Source organism: Hemitrygon akajei, chromosome 7 (genome assembly GCF_048418815.1).
Source record: "Hemitrygon akajei chromosome 7, sHemAka1.3, whole genome shotgun sequence".
Taxonomy (NCBI): Eukaryota; Metazoa; Chordata; class Chondrichthyes; order Myliobatiformes; family Dasyatidae; genus Hemitrygon; species Hemitrygon akajei.
The window spans coordinates 161,326,484-161,343,339 of NC_133130.1; the positions used below are offsets into that span (position 1 = coordinate 161,326,484).

The 16,856-nt window shown below is 41.6% G+C and overlaps 1 protein-coding gene across 2 annotated transcripts in view; it reads right to left on the reverse strand.

Moving 5' to 3' along the window:
• The window catches only part of abl1 (c-abl oncogene 1, non-receptor tyrosine kinase), a 169,177-nt gene that overhangs the window by 47,340 nt on the left and 104,981 nt on the right, over positions 1 to 16,856 (reverse strand). For both annotated transcript variants that reach the window (XM_073052398.1, XM_073052399.1), the window contains exon 3: positions 15,416 to 15,711. In XM_073052398.1, the coding sequence (XP_072908499.1) occupies positions 15,416 to 15,711 (296 nt within the window). The remainder of the gene's footprint in view (positions 1 to 15,415; positions 15,712 to 16,856) is intronic.

The window sequence follows — 16,856 nt, forward strand, 5'->3', positions numbered from 1 at the left end:
ATTCTCCCGCGACACATGTTTGTGATCCCTTCTGACACAATGTTTTAGTTCACTTCTGACTTATGATTAATCACATCAGCAATACATTACTCAAATAAGTGTATCTATTCCATAGCTAAAGTATTTCCATCTATTATACTCCTTCCCCACCTTCTTTGCCATTTAGATTAATGTGCCATATCTAAGTTCTGAAGGCTCTCTGACCTGAAACACTGACTGACTGCTTCTCTTTCCATGGATGCCGCCTGATCTACTGAGCTCCCCCACTCAACATTTTCTCTTTTTATTAAGCTAAAGTTTCAGTGATTTCAAACACATACCGTTTGCTTTTTATACAAAGTTTCAGGGCATATTGCAGTGGTCAATAAAGGATGTTTTGCCACCTACTTTGCTAGAAAATAACAATGGCTTCAGCTCTAATCAAATATACTGGGATTTCCTGCAGCATTTCCTCAGAAAAATTACAAAAAAAATTTAGGTACGCACGAGTCATTAGACACATACATACTTCAATGAACAATGGAGAATAATATTAATATTTTTAAATACCTACTGGTTTCTCAAAGTAGTAAAGGAAGTTAATCCTGTTGATGCAGATGAGCCACACAATTTAGTTTAACAATGAAAGCGAGAGAATGCCATAACATTCACAAACAGCTGTAAAAGAAAACAAGTCAATGCTTGGACACTGTTTATTTCAAATCAGTACTTTCCCTCATTATGGGCTGCCCATACCTTTACAATAGATCAAGGACAGACCATTAAGAGAGTGATTCAAGCTTCTTTCTTGCTGGTGGAAACCTCTATTAAATTAGCATATGAATTTCCCATCTGTGATAGCAGTTTCCAAAGCACAAAAGAAATTTGCGAATTATCTTCTAATCACTATAAATTATCACTTATGTTCTGTGCAGTTTGTTTTCGAATGGTAACAAAGTGATATTTTGCTAGTGTGGTGCATACAATAATCGGGTAATGACATTGGTATTACGATAATGGCTAACATCAGGACATTTAATGTGCTATGCAGAGAAACCTTATTGCAAACTAGGACAAATATAGAATTTCATGTTTTATTTACATACCAAAACAGAGCCTAAAGCACCTTTACAACAGCAGCATTCAAAATGCTGTGTTCTGAACCACACAGAGGTTCTGTTTGAGCTTCAATTTATTTTCTAAGAGTTTTTTTCTGATAAATTCAGACCCCCCCAAAGCGCTTTACAACCAATGAAGCCTTTAAACAGTGATGATTTGTCATGTTGGAAACCTGATACCTAATATTCCCATAGCAAGTTATCACAAACAGAATGTGATTACCTCCGTCAGTGATCTGAAAGACAGAGAATATGCACGAATTGGAGTGTCATTCTGAAAATTGTGCAGTGCCAGCACATATTTGAATGCTTTATGTTCAAACTTGGAACGAGAGTGCAACAAATTGTAGCTGACAACATATCTGAAAGAGAAATCATCCCAAGAGTTCCTTCCTCATCTGTCCTTCCTTAAACCATCACCTCAGAGTTTTCTTGACATCTCTTAACAGTGACCGACAATCCCTGTTGTTACATTTAATCTACAGTGCCGTATTTTATAATCCTGAAAGCACCTTCCTTGTGGCTATAAATGTTCATTTATTGTATTGTGCTAACAAAATCACTTCAATTGATAACCCTATAACTATTAGCGATAGCTAACCACCATTACATAGCTGTGATTCAGTAACACTTATGGTACCATCTTACCATATGCCAACTTGTCCAGAGTGCATCAGCCATATTCACAAAAATGTTCACTATCAATCTGTGGCAAAATCTTTTGCTTGCTTTTTATACAACCCCCCCCCCTTCTAAACCTATTAATTTTGTGTTTTTCCACCTCCTCCCTCTCCCGAATCTAATTTCAGATTCCCATTCCAAATAAGCTACCGTAGATTCCGGATTTTAAGCCGCTACTTTTTTCCCACATTTTGAACAACTTTGAACTCTGCGGCCTTTAATACGGTGCGGCTAATGCATGGTTTTTTTTCATGCCGCCAAAAACATTTTGCCTCGTAACAGTAGACCAATAAAATTGATGAGTAGTTCACAGAGGTCCAATGAAATTGTACGATAAATCAAGCGCACTTTCACAATTAAATTATTGTAAATCAGTCATTTGTACTCACCCTCATCAACATGGAAAACACTCGAAGAAAAGCATTGTGCTGCCTTTATGGCAGTTATTTAGTTTATAATATTTTCGCTTAGTAATTCATTTGTTAGTTAAAATTAGAACTGTTTTAACTATATTTGTTTTCTGTACTACATCCCGGGATGCTATGACGTCACACCCGGTTTCGCCGCGTCTTGTGGGAAAAATGCCGGTTTGCGATAAACGGGAAGGCGGGGGGCGAGCGGCGGAGCGAAAACGCTGCTTTTAAGTTAAAGGCAATCAATAACTTTTCCTGGTAGGCTGCAGTATATATATTTTTTACCAGTCGTTAGGAGATATTGGAATGTTGTTCAGTAAAAAAGTATACGCAACGTATATTTAAAAGTAGCCGCGTTACAGGCACGGTTCGAAAAAAAGCATTTGCAATATGTATTTGTTTATGTTACCATATGGATTTAATTAAAAGTTAAAAAATCCTCACATGTAATATCTTTCTGTGTAAATATCTCATATTACAACGTGGGACACCTGCGGCCGAAAATCCGGTGCAGCCTAAAATCCGGTGCGGCCTGTACAAGTACAAAATTGATTTTCTTTCTAAAATTAGAGCCAGCGGCTTTTAATCAGGTGCGCTCTGTAGTCCGGAATCTATGGTAGTTTAAGCTTACCACCACAAACAGCACTAGTAAATTCCTGCGATACTTAACAAGTTGCAATACTTCGAAATATTGTAACTTGAATAGATTGAAGCTCAAACAGAAATAGTTCTAATGTCCAGCTCAATCGTAATTCAGTGATTATTGTGGATAAAACAAGGAATAAACTGCCAATTTTTAAAACATTTGCAAAGTACACACAAATCTTCAAGCAGAGAAATCTTTTTCATCAACTTTTTCTATTTCTTAGGGAGAGTTCTAAAATGGTGATTTTAATTCTACTGTCTGGCAGCCAGGAAAAAAATGGCTTATCTACATGGTCTGCTTGGGTCAGGGGCCTGTTGTGACCTGGGTCTCATAAGATTGTCTTTGGATTTCAGCCAGGCACCCAAAGCTCCTCAAACTTTCAAAAGAGATACAAAGTCAAGTTTCTATAAGACTTAATGACGCAAAGCTCAGAGCTTCACACAAACTTCTATCCCCCAACACAAGAAATGGTTCTACTTGGACTACAGCAAGGGAACATCCAAGAAATAGAAGTTCATATTCACGAACAACTCCCCTTCCAATTTTCAAGGAAGCAAATCACTGGTTCCAAGGAAGAATCTCAGAGACAATGTAAAGGATCGTGATTCTGAGATCAAATTGCAATGTATGGAAACAAAGTCTAACCTAAGTTTTCATTTAAAGACATTTATATTAACTAAAACAATACATTACAAATTGATAAATAAAATAAAAAAAACAAGCATTTTCAGAGAAGTAACTTCTGAATCTAATATGTGTGAAATTTACTCTTTTCTGCCCATTCTGTCTTCCCTTTTTTATATTCTATGCATCTTGTTAAATCACTGCAAATGGAAATATGCCATTGGTTATTTGAATGACATTTATTCTAAATCTATGGCCAGATATGCCTAGGCACATTACAACATAAATCAAATGTCTTTAGAATTCTGCAATAAGATGACAACTTTATTACTTCCTGCACCTGACCACAAAACAAAGCCTGCCTGATGGTCCATTGTATAATCAGATTCATTTCCTTTCTAGGCATTTTGCCCATTTAATACATTCCAAACTTAAATAAAATAATTTCTTACATTGGTTGGGATTAAAATAAAATGAAGCTTGTGATCAGCAAGAAAGTAGATGACGAGCAGTTTTACATTGTATGGTAGTGGTCGCCAACCCGCCGATCTCGATCGACTGGTCGATCTTTGAGACTTTCCCAGTAGATCCCAAAAAAAAGAAAAATAAATACAGAAATACTGTTGAGAGACTGTTACCGGGTTGCGGGGTTTTTGTTCCGTTCTTTCTGCCTAGTGCGCATGCGCATAGGTTCCCCGCCACACACTACACAGTGTACTTCAGTGGTCCCCAACCACCGGGCCGCAAGGAAACGATATGAGTCAGTTGCACCTTTCCTCATTCCCTGTCATGCCGACTGTTGAACTTGAACCCATGCGAGGTCATCAGTCGCCTAAACGCGCAGCCGGCGGGAAGAGCCGATGCTACTGGCCTGGAGCGCGGCCGGCGGTAAGAGCCCATGCTACTGGCCTGGAGCGCGGCCGGCGGGAAGAGCCCATGCTACTGGCCTGGAGCGCGGCCGGCGGGAAGAGCCCATGCTACTGGCCTGGAGCGCGGCCGGCGGGAAGAGCCGATGCTACTGGGCCGGAGCGCGGCAGGTGGGAAGAGCCAATGCTACTGGCCTGGAGCGCGGCCGGCGGGAAGAGCCGATGCTACTGGCCTGGAGCGCGGCCGGCGGGAAGAGCCGATGCTACTGGGCCGGAGCGCGGCCGGCGGGAAGAGCCGATGCTACTGGGCTGGAGCGCGGCCGGCGGGAAGAGCCGATGCTACTGGGCCGGAGTGCGGCCGGCGGGAAGAGCCGATGCTACTGGGCTGGAGCGCGGCTGGTGGGAAGAGCCAATGCTACTGGCCTGGAGCGCGGCCGGCGGGAAGAGCAGATGCTACTGGGCCGGAGCGCGGCCGGCGGGAAGAGCCGATGCTACTGGGCTGGAGCGCGGCTGGTGGGAAGAGCCAATGCTACTGGCCTGGTGCGCGGCTGGTGGGAAGAGCCGATGCTACTGGGCCTGGAGCGCGGCTGGCGGGAAGAGCCGATGCTACTGGGCCGGAGCGCGGCTGGTGGGAAGAGCCAATGCTACTGGCCTGGAGCGCGGCCGGCGGGAAGAGCCCATGCTACTGGGCCGGAGCGCGGCTGGTGGGAAGAGCCAATGCTACTGGCCTGGAGCGCGGCCGGCGGGAAGAGCCGATGCTACTGGGCCGGAGCGCGGCCGGCGGGAAGAGCCGATGCTACTGGGCCGGAGCGCGGCTGGTGGGAAGAGCCAATGCTACTGGCCTGGTGCGCGGCTGGTGGGAAGAGCCGATGCTACTGGGCCTGGAGCGCGGCTGGCGGGAAGAGCCGATGCTACTGGGCCGGAGCGCGGCTGGTGGGAAGAGCCAATGCTACTGGCCTGGTGCGCGGCTGGTGGGAAGAGCCGATGCTACTGGGCCTGGAGCGCGGCCGGCGGGAAGAGCCGATGCTACTGGGCCGGAGCGCGGCCGGCGGGAAGAGCCGATGCTACTGGGCCGGAGCGCGGCTGGTGGGAAGAGCCAATGCTACTGGCCTGGTGCGCGGCTGGTGGGAAGAGCCGATGCTACTGGGCCTGGAGCGCGGCTGGCGGGAAGAGCCGATGCTACTGGGCCGGAGCGCGGCTGGTGGGAAGAGCCAATGCTACTGGCCTGGTGCGCGGCTGGTGGGAAGAGCCGATGCTACTGGGCCTGGAGCGCGGCCGGCGGGAAGAGCCGATGCTACTGGCCTGGAGCGCGGACAGATGGACGCCGCCTCTGAACCTGTTTAGCACACCGAATGTTTGTGGGGAATCCGGTGTTAAAATATTCACAGACGACCTAATTCGGGCTCAAGGTTTCCTAAGTAGCATAGCAGAGCAGCTACCGCGCTGTGATCTGCTGAAACAAACTTTTGTCAGTCGATAGATCCTACAAGGGGGGCAGGCGCGGGCCTCTCGCTCTCCTCACTCGGTTGGTCGCTCTGTTCGGACTGCAACTGCCGTGGCCCTGGCACGGGGACCTCCGGCCCTGACCTTGTCCTCTCACCCCACCCATGATCAGCCGCACCTGGCCAGGGAGTCTGGCGGCGGGCAGGCAGAGGATGGAATTCGGGCCTGGAGGCTGTCTAATGCGGCAATGAAGCTCTCAAAACTGCTTCGGGTACCTTAAGTCCAAGCACCCAGCATTTAAAGACGAACCCATTGAGTTTTTTCTGCGGAAAAAACGTGAGCAAGGCGGGACAGCAGCTAAGTGCCGATAGCCGCGAAGGTCGTGTTTAACACACCCCCCCCCCCTTTGTATCAGTTTGAATTGAACAGTAGTGTCTCAACCAGAAGGTCAAGGCATTAAGTTTAATGAAGGTTCAGGAAAACAACGATGATACAATTGTGATCACTTAATTGTGATTAAGAACAATTGTGTTCTTAAAATAGTTCAGTGGGTCCCTAAGTGGGCAATATCAGCTTTCTACAGGGGTAGGGGGAGTCTCTAAGGGGAGATGAAGATAAAGGGGGTGGTGGGGGAGGCACTCAGTAGCAAGGGTGGCAGCTGAGGGAATTACAGGCTTCATTGGAGAAGTGAATTAACTATAAGTATTTGATCCTCATGGCCTTGTAACTGATTACAATGATCATGTAATCACCTCATTTCTTGCTAACCCACCGTTCTGACTTTGCTCGAAGCATGTTATAGTTGTTGAAAAACAATGTGACACTTCTGTGTTTGACATATTATGAGATATGGACTGAAGAAATTGTGTTATTTCCAGGATTGGACTGCACATTATTGCCATTTACTACCGTACTACAGTGCTAGCTAAATTTCTCTAGTCCACTGCCCAACCAAGATATTGCTGCCCCACTGATGTACCTTCAGGCAGAGAGTCAGGTTTGAACTATGACATCATAACTTACCCATTTATTGTTCGCAGTGTTTGAGGATGGACTTAAACAATAGGTGACTGACAGGGTCATTAATCCATATGAAAAATGGTAGAAGCAGACCAAATGAAAGTGAAGTGTAAATAGTATAATATGGATTTATACCAGCAACAATGAGTCTGTTGTGTTTACAAATGAGGCAATGAAAACAACCAGGCTCCTTGAATATTTGAAGAGAATACACTCTGATAAAGCAAACAAGAACTTGGCTTTTTCAGTCACTTCATGAAAACTTTCAGAAACAGAAAACACTTCAAAACATGTTTGCCAGCAGTTACAAATCAGTAATAGTTTTCATGCTTCATAGAACATTTCATTGCTAAATCTGGAAAGCCCCATGCAATTGGAGAAGAACTGATTTTGTTAGCAGTAAGGAGGATTCTGAGTATGGTTTTGCATGAATCACCAGTCCAAATAATTAAAGCAATCCCACTCAGCTACAACTCTATTCAAAGACAAACAGAATGTGGAAGGCACATTGTGCAACACACTTAGGACAACAGAATTTGCTCTGCAGTGGATGAGTCAACTTTGCCAGGCAATGAAACCTTGCTTCATGGTTATGTTCACTTTGTAACAGATGAAAATATGGTTCAAGAGTTTTTGTTTGCAAGGGGACGAGAAATAGATATGAGGGTGGAGTCAATATTTTGGGTTGTTAAGCAATTTTTCCAAAGAGAAGGAGATCCTGTTTACCATATTCTTGCTTGTGCAAGAGATGGGGCACCACTGTGGGGTTATTACTTTCTTGAAAAAAAAAGCTTACATATTAATCAGTCACTGTGTAATGCACAGGCTGCACAAATTAAATACTGTTATCATGTAGCAAATAAAATCAAGTTGCATGCTCTCAATTTTCGACTATTTCAAGAGCAATTAAGAGTGATGAAAAGTTTAAACGTTTTCTTTAAGTCAGAAGGCTCTCAAAAGGAAACTGCCTGAGATGCTTTTAAGTGCCCTTTGAAACTGTGATAAAACTCATTTGAGACGCAAATGTTTTATTCAGTAATCTACTCAAGAATATTAGGATGACGTTGCTTATTTGTCAGTATTATTCACAAAGTTTAATGATATCAATTTTCAACTGCAAGGAAACGACGTGAATCTTATCAAAGTCAAATTAAGTTGTCTCCACTTAGCTATCCAATTTAACCCTCAGTCATTGTGACCTTCTCCAATTTCCGAGCCCCTCTGAGTTGAAAGAGAAAGAATACCAGATGATGATCTTCAAGTATGTTGCGCCCGCCTGGGTGGGCTGCATAAAGACATGTCAGAGAGATTCCAGATTGGGTAATAAATCCATTCCTGAACACTTGTAATGAAGAATTAACAGGAAGGATGGAGGAAATGATTGCTACAAAATGACTGAGCTGAAACTGAGACTCAGAAATCATATCAAGACTTTTGGTTGCAGAAATAAATCCCCAAACACTATCCTGCACTGTGGAAAAAGGTCAATGATGTTCTTTATTGCCTTTCCAACATCGTATTTAGTGCAGCACCATTTTAGTGCAGTCGCCCAACTTCTTTCAAAGCAGTGAAACAGAATGCAAATTACTGAACACAGGGATCTGAGACACCTTCAGAGTGACATTCCACCCGAGAAGCTGTCATTACTGCACCAGGCCCATGCATCTCAATGAAAGGTGAAAAAGGAATGACGCAGTGAAAGGTTAGACTACAAATATGCACTCTAAAATTGTTGTTGAAAAATGTTTTTATTGTAATTAAAGAAATAATTTTATTTGTAGCTTTAAGTAGATTTGAATAATCTTTGCAATTATTTGTCACTGTTTTGAAGTTGCACTGTTAAAAAAATACTGCAATGAAATCAAAATTCTTTATAGCTTTATGTAATGGCCAGAAAGGGAGAGGAGGTAATTGGTTTTGTGATGTGACAGACAAGGGGCAGTAGTAACCCAAAAATGTCTGGGAACCCTAGGATAGACTGAAGCCCAAGGGGCAAAAATTCCTGATAAGCTGCATGCCTCCTAACTGGCTATCACAAACATATCTTGAGTACTGTGAATTTGATATTTTGTACTTCTGCATCAAAACGAATAAATGAAATTCAAAGCTGGGCATACTCTTCCATGGAAAATGATAATTAAGGATACTTTACTGGCACATTACTGGTTCTGACTAATTCTACAGTAGTATTTAGGGAAATGAACTGGCTACTAAATTCAATTTGGGAACGTTTGCCTGTCATAATACAAAAGGATATGCCGAAGGTCCTGCTAACAAATGTAAGAGTGTGAATTTTCCCCTCCAATGCTGTGTGAAACATTCTTCCCTCAAATACATGGTAACTAGTTGTTCATTCAAAGCAGTGAGGGGTTGCACATTACTACATGTGCCAAACATACCCAACTGCTCCTAAACCTGAAAAAAAACTTACAGCATATAGTCTGAGCAGCAACACGACAAAAATATCTCTTCCAATTATTAGACTCTACAGGAGTTTTCAATTAGACATTTTACAATATTTACTTATCTCTTCAAAATCCTCAATCTGGAACTGGCCTTTATCAATTAAAATGGCAGTCTTAAAATCATAAATCCAAGGCAATTTTGATATTTAAAAAAATCAAAATTTAACCAAATTCAGAAAGCAAGTTGCAAATATCTTATAGCTGAAAACCAAGACAATTGCCTGGAGGATACCAATACTTTTCTCTCATGTAATCTTTGTGGAGGTCAACAAAAAGGATTTGTATAAGAAAATGCACTGGCAGCATATCCTGTATTGGATCCCCTTTTGATTAAAATACTGAAAGAGCAGAATTAAGCCATTTGGCCCAACCAATCTGCTCCGACATTTTCCTCCCAGCCCCAATCTCCTGCCTTCTCCCACTATCCCTTCATGCCCTGATCAATCAAGAATCTATCAACTTCTTCCTTAAACATACATAAAGACCTGGCCTCCATAGCTGCCTGTGGCAAAGAATCCCACGGGTTCACCACTCTCTGACTAAAGAAATTTCTCATCTCCATTCTGAAAGTTTACTTCTCTATTCTGAGGCTGTCCCCTCTGGTTGAAAACTCTCCACCATGGGAAATATCCTCTCCACATCCACTCTAGCAAGGCCTTTCACCATTCGATAAGTTTCAATTAAGTAACGCCTCCATCTTCTGAATTCTAGTGAATACAAGCCCAGAGCCATCAAACACTCTTCATATGACATGCCATTCAATCCTGGAATCATTTCTATGAACCTCCTTTGAACCATCTCATTTCAGCACATCTTTTCTAAGCTCACAATACTCCAAGTGATGCCTCACCAGTGCTTTATAAAGTTTCAACATTACATCCTTGTTTTTATATTCCTGTCCTCTTGAAATGAATGCTAACATTGCATTTGTCTTCCTTACCACAGACTCAACCTGCAAATTAACCTTTAGGGAATTTTGCACAAGGGCTCCCAAGTCCCTTTGCACCTGATTTTTTTGTATTTTCTCTCAGTTTAGAAAATAGTCAATCCTTACATTTCTTCTACCAAAGTGCATGATCGTACACTTCTCAACACTGTATTCCATCTGCAATTTCTTTGCCCATTCTCCTAATCTGTCTAAGTCCTTCTGTAGCCTCTTCACTTCCTGAAAACTACCCGCCCCTCTACCTATCTTCATATTGTCTGCAAACTTTGCAACAAAACCATCAATTCCATCATCCAAATCAATGACATATAACATAAAAAGAATCAGTTCTAACACAGACCCCTGTGGAACACCACTTGTCACCACCAGTCAACCAGAAAAACCTCCCTTTATTCCCACTCTTTGCCTCCTGCCAATCAGCCACTGCTCTATCCATTCTAGAATCTTTCCTGTAATACCATAGCTTATTAAGCAGCCTTGTTGGCACGTTGTCGAAGTCCTTCTGAAAATCCAAGGTCACATCAACTGATTCTCCTTTGTCTATCCTGCTTGTTATTTCTTCAAAGATTCCAATAGATTCGTCAGGAAAGATCTTCCCTTGAAGAAACCATGCTGACAATGGCCTATTTTAACATGTGCTTTCAAGTACCCTGAGACCTCATCCCTAATAATTGACTCCAATATCCTCCAACCACTGAGGTCAGACTAACTGGCCTATCGTTTCCTTTCTTCTGTCTCTCTCCCTTCTTGAAGAGTGGGGTGACACTTGCTATTTTCCAGTCTTCCGGAACCATTCCGGTATCAAGTGATTCTTGAAAGTTCATTACTAATGCCTCTACAATCTCTTCAGCCATTTCTTTCAGAACTCTGGGTTATACTCCATCTGGTCCAGGTGACTTATCTTCCATCAGATCTTTCAGTTTCCCAGAGGTCTAATATCCACTCTCAGCTCTCTTTTACACTTTATGTATCTGAAGAAACTTTTGGTATCCTCTTTAATGTTATGGGATAGCTTAATTTTGTATTCCATCTTTACCTTCTGAATGACTTTTTTTTTTAGTTGCTTTCTGTTGGTACTTGAAAGCTACCCAAGCCTCTAACTCCCCACTAATCTTTGCTCTATTATATGCCTTCTCCATGGCTTTTATGTTGGCTTTGACTTCTCGTTAGCCATGGTTGTGTTATCTTTCTTTTAAAATACTTATTCCTCTTTGGGATGCACATGTCCTGTGCCTTCCAAATTATTTCCAGAAAATCCAGGCATTGCTGCTCTGCGTTCTTCCCTGCCAGTGCTCTTTTCCAATCAATTCTGGCCAACTCCCCTCTCATGCCTCTGTAATTCCCTTTACTCCACTATAATACTGATACATCTAACTCCGGCTTTTCTTATATTATGGTCACTTTCCCCTGAGTGTTTAAAGGGAACATTAGGGAGGGCTTCTTCAGAGAGAGTGGTGGGGGTGTGGAATGAGCTGCCAGGTGAAGTTGTAAATGCAGGCTCACTTTTAACATTTAAGAAAACATGGACAAGTACATGGATGAAAGGGGTATGGAGGGATATGGTACAGGTGCAGGTGCAGGTCAGTGGGACTAGGCAGAAAAATGGTTCGTCACAGCCAAGGGCCAAAAGGCCTGTTTCTGTGCTATAATGTTCTATGGTTCGATGGTTCTTTTACCTTAAACTGTCTTAATCAATTCTGTTTCATTGCACAACACCCAATCCAGATTACCTGACCCCTAGTGGGCTCAACCACAAGCTGCTCTAAAAAGTCATCTCATAGGCACTCTAGAAACTCCCCCTCTTGGGATCCAACACCAACCTGATTTTCCCAATCTACCTGCATATTGAAGTCCCCCAAGACTATTGTAACATTGTCCTTTGGGCATGCATTTTCTATCTCCCATTGTGATTTACAGACCACATCCTTACTACTGCTGGGGGTCTGTATACAAATCCCATCAGGATCTTTTTACACTTTCAGTTCCTTAGCTCTATCCACAATGATTCAACATTTTCCAACCAAATGTTATCTCTTTCTAACAATTTGATTTATTTTTTTTTAAACCAACAGAGCAACGCCACCCCCTTTGCTTTCCTGCCTATCCTTTCAATTAATATCCTTGGACATTAAGCTCCCTGCTTTAATCTTCTTTCAGCCATGATTCAGTGATGCCTACGTCATACCTGCCAATCTGCAACTGTGCTACAAGTTCATCCACCTTATTCCATCTACTATGCACATTCACATGTAACACCTTCAGTCCTCTATTCACCCTTCTCGAATTTGTCTGCCTTTTATGTTGCAACTCATCTTGTTGACTGCAATTTTGCTCTATCAACGGGTTTTCCTCATACGTATTGCCCCTGTTTTTAATCCAGCTACCTCATTTTCAGTATTATTACCAGTCTTTCCTACGATACTTCTTGCATTGAAATATATGCAGTTCAGGACACTTGTTGCCCCATGCTTAACCTTTTGATTCCTGACTTTGTCTGAGGTCTTGCCAACATCTACCTCCACAACCTCTCCACTAACTGTTCTGGCACTCTGGTTTCCAACCCCCAGCAACTTTAGTTTAAAACCCACCATGAAGCATTAACAAACCTCCCTATTGTGATATTAGTCCCCTCCAGTTCAGGTGAAACCAGTCTTTTCTGTTCAGGTCCCATCTTCCCTGGAAGAGAGCCCAATGATCCAAAAATCTTATGCCCTCCCCCCTACACCAACTCCTTAGCTATGTATTAAACTATTATAAAATCTTCCTAGTACCATAATGCTGTAAACCTCGCAGCATTCAGATAGAACTTTTGCCCAGAGCAAACTGGAAAATCGTAGTAATGAGTAACATACAAATTTTTACTGGGTAGATACCTGCATTATGACTGCAATGCAGGTAAGGCTGCTGTTCGGATGTTAAACTGCCCTCTTAAGTTTCAATGTTTATTAGACTGTTGTTATCAGAAAACATGTACTAGACACTGACTTGAACTTAAGCAACAGATATTCCCCAAGAGCTGGTTAGTTCTACAACTTGACCAGTAAGGACAAGTGACAATAAATTGTTTTTTTTTGACTTTCTGCTTTAGAAATTGTGTGCCAGTTACTTTTCATTGCTTGATTTGAATTAGTCACCTGAAGAGGTATAAAACTTAAGACTTTCCCCATCTGCTCCACCTTTTCTAAAGTGTGGCTATCCTTCAAAATTAACTTCCTTCATCTTATCACTCTACCCAATTATTTTTTTTAAATCCCAAAAAAAGCCATTCTTGAATATATTTAATGAACAAACGTTTATTGCCATATGTGGAGAAAATTCCAACTAATCATAACCAGGTGAGGAAATAAATCAGACCCGAGACAAGTTCTGAAATGTTCAACTTATAGAAGCAAAAAAAATGTGTCAGTTTCAATTTCATTATAGAATCTGGGGATTTTGAAAACAGAGAAATGAGAGGATCTGCAGTTACAGGCAATCTGAGCAACACACACAAAATGCTGGGGGAACTCAGCATGCCAGACAGCATGCAAGGAAAAGAGTCGACGTTTCCGACCGAGACACTTTATCAGAACCCAGATTTTGAAAGCTATTTAGTTTGCTTAAGGAAATTCAGACAGTGTATTATAAAAAGACAAAATGCAATAAATTCGCTAAATTGGCATGTAATTGATAATGTGAGATGAGGCCTTTTGCTATCAGATTAAGGAAATAACATGGATTGCTAGTCAAAATGGAATATATAGGCAAAGGATACCACAGATAAACAAAATCACTGCTGGCAGATATTAATAAAGCCAGTAAAAATTCAAACCCGTAGATTCATAAATTCATGCCTGGAGTGATAAAACTGAAAATCAAAATTGATACTTTCTATTAAACCTTGCTTTATGTCAATAGAAAATAACTCTGGTCTCTACAACTACGATAAGAAATGCAGTGCAAACAGCTTCACAAAAATGATGCTGTAACAGAGGAAACATTGAAAAGACTGAGACTGTCTTTAGAAATAATAAAACTGAGAGGCAAGCTAATAGGTTTTCCAGATTAAGAATCATTGTTGCAGCAGAGTAGCCAGGATAACATGGGGGGGAAGCAAAATTTGTGATCATAAATGCAAAATGAATCCTCATGAATCCAACAGAAACCTCAGAAGTGTGAACCTTAAACCAGATAAGGAAAATGCATGGATCTATTTAAATGAAATCTGAAAAAACATGATCAAACAGAACTGAAATGTTATTCACCAGAATCAGGTTTATTATCATTGTTTTATATGATGTGAAATTTTTGTGGAAGCAGTACAGTGTAAAGACAAAATTGCTATAAATTACAAAATAAATAAATAGTGCAAAAGTAGAAGAATGAGATCGTGTATATGGACTTATGAACCATTCAGAAATTTGATGGAGGAGAGGAAGAAGTTGTTTTTGAATGCGTGAGGGTCATCACAGGCTCCTGGAGCTCCCCCCTGATTGCAATAATAAGACGAGAGCACGTCCTGGATGCTGGATCCACCCTTCCTGAAGCAGAACCTCAAAGATGTTCTTGATGGTGGGAAAGATTGTACCTTTGATGGAGCTGGCTAGTCTACAACCCTCTGTAGCCTCTTGAGATCCTGTGCATTAGAGCCTCCATACAGTCAGAATGCTCCCCACCATACATCTGTAGAAATTTGTAAGTGTCTTCGGTGACATACCAAATCACCTCAAACTCAACACACAGAGCCATTGCATCCATGTGTTGGGGACAAGATAGATCCTCTGAAAAGTTAGCATCCAGTATGTTTGCTCTGCTCACTGTTTCCACCACTGACCCCTCAATGAGAATGGTTTGCACTTCCTGAAATTTGTAATTCCTTGGTCTTGTTGATTCCTAGTACGAGATTGTTGTTACAACACCACTCAACCACTAGCTATCTCTGCACCTTTTCGTCACCATCTGAGATTTTACCAACAGTAGTGTCAGCTGGAAATTTACAGATGGTGTTTAGCTAGAGTCAAGTGGCGAACAAAGAGTGACAATATTTGGGAGGAGACTTGTGGGGCAGATGAACACTAATAGGTAATAGATGTGAAAGTTATATATAATCCAATTTACACAAATTCAGTGACCATGTTAAATGAAAATTGATTCTTCATGCAACTCTTCATTGTTAATATAAAAACAATGTTACATTAACACACTGATTCAATGCATTTGTAAAGGGAGATGTACCTTTCCATCAGATGCAGTGTTTATCCTGTAGTGGTATACCCTTCCTTCATAACGAAGTGATATGGATCTTTGTCCGGGGCTGCTTTCACTCTCCCGTACCAGAAAACTTCCATTGATGCCACTGCTGAGGAGATACTCTGCAGCATTGCGTGAGACTGGCCCATGATACCAGGAGTGTTTCTCTAAACTGTTAACTGGTGTAATGTAGTTGCTTGGAACCCAGCCTTGACCATTTTTAGTCTGAGCCTCACACCATTCTCCATTGTGGTTATAGCCCAGAACACGAAGCTTTTCACCTATAAAGAGAGAATCCAGGTTTCTATCCATAATTCTGCACATCACAAATCGAACAAAGTGAAACCAGTTTCTAAAGAGAAAACTAACTCCTATTCTGCATGTTTAGAAGTTATTGTATATGGTGACATATATACTTTGAACTTTGCAAATACTGCACTGCTAATATTTGTTACATTTATGGATCTAACTTTAGAGATCTTTTAACTTCACAAGTGCATATATTTTACACACAATCCCAGCCCCCTCCCAAAACTTCCAATCTACCCCAGATGTTGAAGTCACAAGGTACTGACTGATTTCACTTTACTGCTAACCAACTGTGCAACATGGGGAACATACTCTTCTCAGTCACTATCAGACCATTTGCCAGAACTGGGCAACAAAGAACAAATGTAAATGCCATCCACAAAAATCAGCCTGGAATACAGTTGGCTGTGGAACCTAAAGCAGAGATAAAATGGCTTCCTAAGAGCTTCAAAGGGATTTGCCATATATGATAATCTTTATTTGCACAGATGTATACTGAAACCATTTTACATCAAGGCAAATGTGGTCAAAAATATTTCCAATATTGTGTATTGCATTGTGTAATTACAGCCTAATACTTCAAGTCAGTATTATAGCTTTCTATTCTAGGCTGTATTCTGTAAATTAGATGGAAGGAAATTCTTTACTCAGGGTATGTTATTCTAACTTATTGAATCTACTTGCAACCTGCTCTAACAAACATTTGGGACAATTCTGAAAGGAACAACACCATTTAGAGGGGAAGAACTGTGCAGAAGCGATGGCACCAATGCCAGGGCATAAACCCGGATGTGGAATTACCATGTAGAAAACAGGTTTTGACTTAATACCAACTTAATTAAAAACAGATGCATCAAAAATGCACTGCTGGAGTGATTTAAAAAAAAAACTATTGCAACCAAGGTCGACAGACATAAAACAAGTTCAGGTATACCTTCAGATGGCAAATCAAAACTAGTGTGTAAATCCAAGGCTAATTTTATTATTACTCGCCAACCCTTGCCCCCCCCGCCTCAAACTAAATTACTATTTCAGTTGATTCTCTGAAAATACCTAGAATAAGGACTTCTGCTAACCATTGGCATGGTACAGCTTAGCACGTACTATCCATTCAGGT